The sequence below is a fragment of the Cydia amplana genome, chromosome 5 (assembly GCF_948474715.1).
Source record: "Cydia amplana chromosome 5, ilCydAmpl1.1, whole genome shotgun sequence".
NCBI lineage: Eukaryota > Metazoa > Arthropoda > Insecta > Lepidoptera > Tortricidae > Cydia > Cydia amplana.
In genome coordinates, this window is record NC_086073.1 from 7,030,419 (window position 1) to 7,040,918 (window position 10,500).

At 36.4% G+C, this 10,500-nt stretch overlaps 2 protein-coding genes across 3 annotated transcripts; one reads left to right on the forward strand and one right to left on the reverse strand.

Annotated features, from left to right (window-relative positions):
* Nucleotides 1-505: 505 nt before the first annotated feature.
* On the reverse strand, nt 506-5,458 carry LOC134647898 (transport and Golgi organization protein 6). Of its 2 annotated transcripts, XM_063502262.1 has the most exons (5): nt 5,330-5,458; nt 3,244-5,243; nt 2,200-2,422; nt 1,453-1,604; nt 506-836 (listed from the first exon to the last, which is right to left on the reverse strand). In XM_063502262.1, the coding sequence occupies exons 1-5, from the start codon at nt 5,379-5,381 to the stop codon at nt 519-521; spliced, it is 2,745 nt and encodes a 914-aa protein (XP_063358332.1). In that variant the 5' UTR covers nt 5,382-5,458; the 3' UTR covers nt 506-518. The 2 variants fall into 2 exon arrangements, with proteins under 2 accessions (XP_063358332.1, XP_063358333.1); XM_063502263.1 differs by lacking the exon at nt 1,453-1,604 and having other exon boundaries at nt 703-836.
* Nucleotides 5,459-6,182: 724 nt separating this feature from the next.
* On the forward strand, nt 6,183-7,778 carry LOC134647899 (NEDD8). The gene is made up of 3 exons (XM_063502264.1): nt 6,183-6,287; nt 6,375-6,505; nt 7,609-7,778. Exons 1-3 carry the CDS (start codon nt 6,270-6,272, stop codon nt 7,691-7,693), a joined length of 234 nt encoding a protein of 77 aa, XP_063358334.1. The 5' UTR covers nt 6,183-6,269; the 3' UTR covers nt 7,694-7,778.
* Nucleotides 7,779-10,500: the final 2,722 nt, after the last annotated feature.

Here is a 10,500-nt window from a genome sequence, read left to right on the forward strand (position 1 = left end):
TATAATAGAAATAGAAGATACAGTTAGTAAAAAGACTAGGCCAGTACCTAGATACTTAAATCACTTTAAGAGCTCACTCCTCACTCAGCTACTGCCAGAGACTACTACTTTTTTACTAAGTCTACTCTGATTTGCTTAACCAAATAAAAATAGTTATTATAATAAGTGCGTGATCTGCTGTTACTTCTAAAATAACGCTTACCTTCTACCTATTTAACCCTTTGAACGCCTAAAGTCGTAGACAGAAGCCGTGCACAGTAATTGTATGCTTGAATATTTTCTGAATCGGATTGCTAAAGTCAACGGTTTTGGCGTGTGCGTGACATGTTTGAACATGGCGTTCCAGGGGTTAATAAGATCATCATTTATATGTGTATTATGGACTGAAATATAGACCAAGAATGTAAGATATTCTTTGGCTTCTTATTTTAAGACTCATTTGAATTAGGCTACATATAAATTAATTTTAAGTGAAACCAGTGTGATGAATAAAAACAATACGAAATACCGTCGCAATTTTATTTAAAAACAATGTCTTTAGGTTCAGTTAACACAAATGATCGATTTTCCATAGATACTGTCGGAATTAAAAATTGCTTGACTATATCATTGAGCTCTTCGAGAGCTATTTGTGCATGTAGTCGTACCGTAGGGTCTTGGTCAGGGTCTCTGTAGAGTTCCTTCAGGGTCCTGTATATGGGCAGAATGTTGTCCTTTAGCTCTATGAGAGTATCCTTACCCAGGCCCTTGAGTAAGCTGGATATGACCATGACGGCTGCGCGGCGACACTCCACGGCTGGATCCGTTTCTATTATGCTCCAAACGCATAGGAGTATCTGCAAAAAACAAAAAGAAACATTAAATGCCGAGAACCTTTAAGGGGCCCACTGATGTCTGCCGGTCGATATCGGCCTGTCAGTTGAAAGTAGTTGTCAGCTTTTGCGTTTAACTGACAGGCTGATATCGTCCAGCGGACTGATTATCAGTGGGCCCCTTTAAAAACATCGTTATTTGGGTACTTCTGGAATCCCAGTAGTCTAAATTTGCCACCCAAAAACGACGTTTAGGTTTTAAATTTAGAACTTGTTGTCATTTGGGACACGACATCGAATCTGAGTGACTCAAGAGGTTTATCGTGCTTATAGCATCAAGAACGCTTATGAATGCTAAGGCGTACAACGTACAACGTAAAAGAATCCTTCTGGCCTTCAATTAAGGTTTACATTTACACACAAATATTCTTTTTATAAGCGTCATAAGATGGAAGCAATTGTAAAATAATAAGTTGGCATTAAGCGAAGTAGTGTTTCTATACTCACAGCTATAGCAACCACTGGAGATTTTCGGAAGACTCTAAATACACCTTTTCTTTAATCCAACTATCTTAGCTGGACATATCATCAATGCATACAAAAATAATGAATTTGGTTATTAGGTATAATCAGTAATTACCTCATAAATAATAGATCCTACTCTGTAGTGAAGAACCAGAGCAATTTCAGCCAAGTTGGAGAGAGCGGACGCCCGAATGAAAGGGTCCTCGTGTCGGCACGCATTGAGCATTGTGTTTAGCAGAATCGTTTTGTGCATGACAGCCATTTCACCTGGAAAAACAAAAAGCTCTATTATCTTTGTTTCGATTGTCATATGTTTTTATCGCTTCTACAGTGATATGTTTTAGGGCTCATTTAGACGATGCGAGAATTCGCGTGGGAGTTTCATTACATTGCGGGTTTTGATCGGTCGGTTGAATTGGACGTAACCAACAGTCCGCAATGTAACTAAAATAGCATGCGAGTTCGCGCGCCGTCTAAATCAGCCCTTAGCGTAAATACGTGACTATACCTATTGGCATATCAGAGTTATGGATAGTAGTGAATGTAAAGGCTAAGTAAATATTGTGCCTCTAGTTTGATAGCGGAAATAGATGGCGCTGTACTGCTACTGCGTCATGTTTTGTGATCCCTGGATTGCCAAACATCAACTTAATTTGACAACCAAAGTTACTGCATAATAACTAGAGCCAAAATCAAAGCAAAAATTTGTTAAAGACAAAAAGACTTTACATATTAGATATCTTAAACAATCCATGAAAGTTTGGTGGACCCAACTATTCAATATACTGTATGGATGGACTACAGATAAATAACTTGAGTAGGTATAATCTTATTTTTAAATATTAAGTTTATTTAAATCTACCAAGTTTCCTGGTGACTTTCACAATAATGTCTCCAATTTTCATTTTCAGTTCCGCCAAACTGTTCTGGTCTTTTGAGGCCTGAATGTGTGCAGGCTGGTCTGGAATCTGGATAAACTCCCGGCACAGGACATGTAGCACATCTTCAGTACACAGGGATCCTAGAGATGCTATGCCATTTATTGCTGCTAAGTAGATGTACGAATCAGAGTCTTTTAATTGATCCTGTAGGAAAATAATACATCATAAGTGATCATAAGTTATAAATTTGCTTTACCTTTCATATGTGTGTGGTGGGTTCAATCATGGTTGTGCTGTATAGACCAGAAAATTAGTTCTCGAAAAAAATACAGACACAACTAAGGATTGGTTGCACCAATCCGTCAGTCAGCGTTAAAACATTCGCTAAATTTTATTGTATAAAAAATTTTAATAGTTTACTGTTGTATGCCATTAATCATAATCAGCCTGTTAATAGTGGTTGGGGCCATAACCGGCCACGCCTCATTTAACAAACACCTACTAACCCTACGTGTTACAGATAGCCCCCTCTGCAGGGCGTGCATGGAGGCAGAGGAGACAGCCGCCCACGTCATTCTCGAATGCCCAGGGGTGGCAGAATACCGGGCACAACACCTCGGCTCACCGGGGTCGCTCCCAGAAGTCGTCGGCAACGTCAAGGGTCTGCTAGGCTTCCTGGTAGAGCTGGGTTGGCAGGAATAGGCCGCCAACCCATCACGCAAAATAGGCGCAATAATATGACGTCGAGTTGCGGAAACCAAGCCCGCGAATACCTATAACCTATATAGTGGTTGGTGCAACTGAGAGAGAGTTAATAACCGTTTAGAATAATCATTTAGCACAGATAAGGCAATATGTGACGTCCCACGGATAAAGGTACCTTATGGCCGTTGGCGCTTACGCTATTATTAACGCCGCTCCGCCGCCGCGCGCTATTATTATTGCGGCGCTATGCGACGTAAGCGCCAAGTGCCATAAGGTACCTTTTGCCGTGGAACGTCACATATTATGTGTTTAACACTTACCTGGAAAAGGCAGAATATAAAATGTTTCTTAGAGATGGCTTCTGGATTCTTGGCATCAATCAGTTTAGTGAGCTCTATAATCCCATGAGCCCTGACAGGCAACAACGGGTCAAAAACATCGGCGATCGCCTTCGCACACACTGTTTCTGGCTGCTGGGGCTTATTACACTTTATTAAAGATAAAGCCTCTTTACACAATATATTGTTTAATCCCGACTCATCTTCTGCCATTCTATTCAGCATAGGAGTAATATTGCTGAACATTTTCCCTATTTCTTTATTGTCACTAGAGTTTTCCAATATTGTGTTCAACACAACCAAAGCTATAGTAACACATTCATCATCAGAGTTCCCAAAGTTTCTCATGAGAAAGTATTCTATGAAATTAAGCACCCCTGCAGGAGACTCTTTTAAAGTGGAAATCACTTTAGGATATGTGCATATTTCAGAGAGAAGCTGCAGAATGGCTACATATTTTTCATCTATATTGTCTAAAAGAATTGGGTCATCTTCAGAAGTAAGCAAAATATTTTTATTTAGTTTTACTTTCCTCTTTTCAGTCAAATCAATAAGAATTTGTAATGAACTTTCAAACATTTCACTTACAAAAGTAACGTTTAATGAAGCTTTGAACAGAGTAATAAAATACTCCAGGGCATTCTCCCTGGGATATTCAACCTCATCTAATACAAATTTAACAGCAATCCCTGCTTCATATTCTTCAACAGAAATCTTAGTCACGCTTTCTTCATCTTTCCCAAATAGCAACGTGATCAGAGTACACCTGATATCATTTTGGCATAGTGACTCTAATAATTTTATAAGTATTTCCTTTATTTTTATTTTCATCTCTTCATTTTTGGTACATTTTACCCCAATCATAAAAAGCAAATACAGATTAGGATGGAGCAGAGCTGCAGGCCAGTCTAATTTAGTGGTGTTTACACAAGCATGTAGCATGTTGACTGCCCTTTCCACCTCCTGGGCTGACAAAGCTATAGTGCCTGGTAAGTATTGCCTCGATGTTAACTCATCATAAACCAATGTTTGAAATATATTTTTGACTAAACCTTGCACTGCTTCTGATTGGGGATATTTCTCATTTAACATCAGCACACATGCTACTGCTGTTGATAAGTAATGTGTGTTGTTTGACATCAGTATATTCTTCAACTGTGAACATATATTACTGAGGTAATCATTTTCAGAACCAGTTCCATGTTTAGCAGCAACTATTTTACAAATTAAATCAATTTTTTTCCACTCAAATCCAGAATCTATCCCATAACTTTCAATGAAACATCTTATGAGGCTGAGCAAACCTCCAGGAGCCAACAATCTGCAACTCATTTCCTTAGCTATAACCCTTTTGACAAAAGGGGGAGGCTGCGGGTCGGCCACACCTTGTAGTACCAATAGTTCTTTCATAAGTATTGGTTGAAAGCAATTTTCTACCAAATTTTCATAGACCTGCTGGTATTTTTTTCTATCAATATTTAACCTGTTATACAGCTCATGAGTCATAGTGAAGTTACCATATGTGCCAGGTTTTTTCAAAGGAGCAAATGATAACTGTATGAGAGCAGCTAAGTAATCAGATAGATGCAGTGTGACTATAATATTCTTTAAAACTGGTACCACATAGCATCGGGTGAAAAAGTCAGTGCACTCTATAAGCATTTCATACTTTTCTTCATCACTTAGGGTAAGTGGGTGAAGAATGGCTGCCGATGAACATCTCTTGGACAAATTTATCCCTAATCCTGGAATTAGGCATCTAGACACACCCAATGAGGTTATCAATTGAAAACATGTGCGTAGAGTTTTTTGGTTTTTAACACTTACTAAAATTGTTTCATCTTTTTTTAATTCTGTTGCAATAGCATCTATTTCTCTGAATAGGTTTTGTACAAACTGACTGAGTTCCATAAAACTAATCTTTGTATCTGTATCCTTCGTTACAGTTTTCAAATTTGAGGATACAAATTGACACTGGCCCTCTGAAACATAGTTTTGAGTTAGGTTAGACATCCACATAATTTAGTACATTTGCCTGCAACATTTCTTTCACCGTAAGTTATATTACCTGGATTTAGTATCTTCTCGAGATTTTCAAAAAAATTGAGTATGTTTGCCATTATCTTGTTGTATTTACGTAGCTGGTCGCTGGAACGCTGAACTGGTATTCTTCTTAAGTGAGTTAGGTATTATGTATGTACTAATATTGACAACTGTGAAGGAGCTTCCGCCGGGTAACATAACACAACAGCCGAAAATGAATAGTTAAATTAGTATTGTTAATATGACTGTTATAATATAGTAAAATATCAACTTCGCAGTCGCACACGAGACACTTGTTTTTAGTAGTTTTTACATTATGACAATGACATTGAAATTTATTTGACAGTAAATTAGTGGGACTTGACAAGTCAAATAAAAAATGACCATATAAAAATCTCAATAAAATTTCTCAATGAGTGTTATTATATTTAGTTTTATACTTTTAGAGAACACGAGAATGTGTTTATATTATTCATTATTCATACTTACCTTGTAGTTTCATGCTACGGGAGAGTGATAAATCAAGGAAATAATTTCTAGTTTTACTCGTTTTGGAACATGAACATAAACTTTTGAGTGCGTTCAAAACACCTCAGGTATATATTTTATCAACCAAGAAAATTAATTGAGGTCAAAAATAAAAATCATTGAAAACACGTTTATCAAAGTTTTAGTAACTGCTTGATTTTTTTCTTGTTTCTAAGTTAACCGTATTATGTTAATCTTAAAAATGATTATAAGTCAGTCCTAACAAGATTTGTTTATTTTCGAACGTAACCGCTCCTGTCAATTTCTTTTCTTGTTAGGTTCTGTCAAAGCAGTCGAAGACGTCAAAGTTAAAAACTGCATTTGCATTGAAACGGGACGGGAGAAGATCCTAACAAACACTTATACCGCATAAGCTTTAAAATCAGCATTTATTTTTGCATATTCTATAAGTTTTCGATTGAATTAATCCTCCAAATATGTTGATCAAAGTTAAGGTAAGGATAGATAGTCGTCTAGATACTAGAGTCACGCATTGCTTGTATTACGAAGCATTTTTAGCGTCTAACCTTATCTTGTTGTAGACGCTTACAGGCAAGGAGATCGAGATTGATATTGAGCCGACAGATAAAGTGGAGAGGATTAAAGAGAGAGTGGAAGAGAAAGAAGGCATACCACCGCAGCAACAACGCCTTATATTTTCCGGCAAACAAATGTAAGTACTGCTTGAATAAATGCAGTTCTGTATTGCCTTTATATTTGTTCTCTTTACCTTGAATGCACCAAGATGCTGTCACAAGTAATATATTCATACTGCAGTATTACTATACTAAGTAACTATCAAAAAGATTGTGACAGTCAATTTACCCAATATATTGTAACAAAGGTTTGTTGCAGTAGGTACATATAGCTTGCCACTTTAGCTGACACTATCTATTTGATGCCGTATATGTTATACCCATATACAGAATCAGATAGCCTCGTCCTGCCTAATGTGATTTATAAAGGACATATTCCATTATTAGCAAGTAATGACTAAAAATCCTGGATACGTTGAGTTTACACTGAAATCTCTTGGTTTTTTGTTAAAATATATATAATATAAATAGTATGATACGAAGGAAAATGAACTCTATTTTCCAAATAATTTGGTTAAAATTTCAATGGCTTAAACTGAGCATGGTGGGTAGGACAAGGATAGAGTAAACTGACAGGAGTGCAAACAAGTTATTTCTTGAATATTTATGGAAAAATATGAATGAGGTTCCCACCTCATTAGACCTATGTAAATTAATGTAAATTGAATTTATAAAATAAAATAGTGTAAGCTTTATTCCAATCTGTGGTAATCTCTATAAAACCCACAAAAATCAGTTTACCTTTTTTGTTTTTTGCAGTTTGAGCCTGTCCTGTACAGTTCAGAGCAGAAGTAGCAATACGGTTGAGGTCTTTAAAATAATTTAAACACATCATTATTGTTTCAAGAACAAGAGTGTATGCAGATCATTGTGAACCCATCATCTGATATGCTTCTTCTGCTGCTGACTGTACTTTTCAATTTCATTTACCCTTTGGAGGCTTTGGATGCTAAGTGACAAATGTATGTAATGTACTGTATCTACACACACATCATAAATTGTTTATGATGCATTCAAAAATCACATATCACGGCCAGTATATAGATAATACTGTTTTGTTACAACAAATTTGTTATCTGTGGCAATTGTTAATATTATGCATCAATACCGATTTAATAATTTCAATTTACACTGAAATTATTAAATCGGCATTGTTCTCCAATATGATTTGTGATTTCAGGAACGATGAAAAAACGGCCCAGGACTACAAAGTGCAAGGCGGCTCGGTTCTCCACTTGGTGTTGGCGCTGCGAGGAGGGGAGTGAAGGCTTGTGATACTTTTCTCATATTTATAACTCTTAATTTTATGTTACATTTCTTGTATAAAGTAAATATGATTTCATAACAAAAGTTTGTTGAAATTCTACATCCACCTTAGCTATCATGGTGCATGGTTATTTACCATGAGTCAAAACTCTTTTACTTTGTCTCAGATAGAATGCTAAATGATGTATGTATGTTTATTTCCTTGGCACACACATTCAATGTCAGGAGTTGGTGTCAGCTAGGCCTAGGTGGTTCCTAGTGAATATTGTGACTCGTCAAAAGTCAATTTAATAGATTTGGTCTTGGCCAAATGGCCAATGATCTTGTTTTGGTTTTATTTTAATAACTATAAATAATATAGATGTGGAGTGAGCAATGAAAGCAAGGCGTATTTTGAGCATGTAATTTATTACACCCATATAACATTGTACATATAATCCAGGTATAAATACACATTTTGCACTGCATTGGAATATTACATAAAAATAAACATCTTTGGTTTACAGAACAAATCAACAACATCAAGAAATATTTTCTAAATTACATACATTTACGCGTATTTGTATCTAATTTAATAATAAATTTTTAAGTTACCACAAGCCTTTCGTTTCAAGTTTTTTTTTTTCAAAATATCTACTAATTTGAGCACTTGACCACTCATAAAATTAAATAATAACTACAATACACACGAAAATTAATTCATAGTCATACTATTCAAAGCGTAGGTTTATAAATATGTACGCGACTTTACATTATTCAAAATGTCACGGAGTAAATATTCTTGTTGTGCTTATCAGAAATGTTCTATTTTTGGTGTTGTTCTGAATAATAAGTTTTTTGTTTAGACGGCACTCTTCAGTCAGTTTTATTATTGAAAGTAATGCAAGTATCGTACGTTTTTTATTTAAGTTTTGCAATTTTTGGAAATTAATATGTAGGATAATGCCCGGTTCACATTACTCCAGTCCAGTAATCCAGCAGGCTAACCCAGTCCAGTGCTGGACTGGATCATATCGTTTACATTATTCCAACACTGGACTGGATTAGCCCGCTGGATTACTGGACTGGAGTAATGTGAACCGGGCATATTCCAGTCTTTTCACTGTTCAACGTTCCATCCAGCACTGGATTGCAACTGGAATGGCTGTCTACACTATTCCAATGGCGCTGGATTGGGTGAGCTGGAATGAAAAAGTAGACGGTCTCTCCAGTCACTGGACTGGAATGCTCACTGGAATGGGTACATTCCAGTACATTCCAGTGTCAGTTCACATTATTCCAGTAACATTCCAGCACTGGATTGGATTGCTGGACTGGAATGCTACTGGAATAATGTGAACCGGGCATAATGGGTTATCATATCGCTATAAATAACATTAGGCAAAAACGTGTCAAAATTATATTTGGACGTATATTTACTTGAATCACGTCAATCAAAGTATAACACATTGAATATACATACAGATGTAGTGCATAATTGTTTTCCTTCGTATTTTCTCGGAAACGTTCGTATTTGTCATGCTACTTCAATAAACCTCAGTACTTTTTGTATCAAGACTGACTGAAATAGCAAGACACGCTCGTACGTTTCCGTAAAGGCCTGTCTCCATATTGCGCGGCAAACTATCGAACACTGGCTCGCGAGGCAGCCGCGCGCAATGGATACCGGGTTGGCTCGCGAGCCAACTCGATCAGATTGCGCGCGGCTGCCTCGCGAGCCAATGTTCGATAGTTTGCCGCGCAATATGGAGACAGGCCTTAAAAATACGGAGGAAAATAATTATGCACTACATCTGTAGGTATGCATATTCAATGTCTTATTTTTATATGTTATTTGATATAAATATAACAAAATCATTCAGGCAAGTGCTCAATTCTTCATTTTCTGCTGGAATGGATTTTAAATAGTAATACTAATTTATCTACAATATCAAGTGTTTAAATGACGTTGGGACGGAAACATTTCCTTTAAAACGTTATACTGCTTTGCTTGATTGACCAATCAAATAATATAACATTATAATTTTGAGTTTCTTGATGTTTTTAAGTTTTAATTTATATCTAGGACAGACAGCTAGACATCGAACTAGAATTGTTTTTCTAAGACACAATAGAAGTGAAATTTTCCATTTAGAATTATAATGACCAGTTTGAAAGTATTAGGCGTGCAGTAAGAGTTCTCTGGATTTAAAATGTTTGCAGACGCCAGTATTATCTATATGTACAGTCGTAGTTTGGCACACTTTTTCAATTTACAAAACACAGTAATTAAGACGTATGTTGGTCTAGCTAGCAGCTAGACTCTAGCTTAATACCTAATACATAAGTATTTTTGAGCGATACACAGGTAATCGGCACATGAAAAATCCTTACAATAGGTAGGTACTTAAAAAGATTTGACGTAGTTAATGGACACAGGTGAAATTTAGACCTGAAGAAGTTTAGTTACGATTATGTAAAATACGAATTGTTTCACTAAATATTTTAGTCCGTAGCGTAGGTTGGTAAGGTAGGTACCCCCCGAGCCCTTGTGACCTTTTAATCGTTTTTTAAAATTGACTTCCAGTTATTAGGTTAGTCGCTATCACATGGAATCGGTATTTTCTAATTAAGGGTACTGCTCAAGTTTTCAGTTAGATACATAGTTACCACACCGATCTAATGTCGATTACTTAGTTAATTTGTATGATCGATCTACAGGCCAATCTGGAGTTTTAGTTATTAGATCTGATTCCGGTATGTAAAAGTGACATTTCTTCAACCAAAAACGTCACTTTTAACGCTGACAGATCAGGATCATATCGGA

Excerpts from the sequence above, each read along its gene's own strand:
- LOC134647898 (XM_063502262.1), bottom strand. The coding sequence starts at position 5,381 with ATGGCAAACATACTCAATTTTTTTGAAAATCTCGAGAAGATACTAAAT. Across the intron at positions 5,244-5,329 it reads CGAGAAGATACTAAATCCAG|AGGGCCAGTGTCAATTTGTA; the intron begins GTAATATAACTT and ends ACTATGTTTCAG. Across the intron at positions 837-1,452 it reads TAGGATCTATTATTTATGAG|ATACTCCTATGCGTTTGGAG; the intron begins GTAATTACTGAT and ends TGTTTTTTGCAG.
- LOC134647899 (XM_063502264.1), top strand. Across the intron at positions 6,506-7,608 it reads ATATTTTCCGGCAAACAAAT|GAACGATGAAAAAACGGCCC; the intron begins GTAAGTACTGCT and ends TTGTGATTTCAG.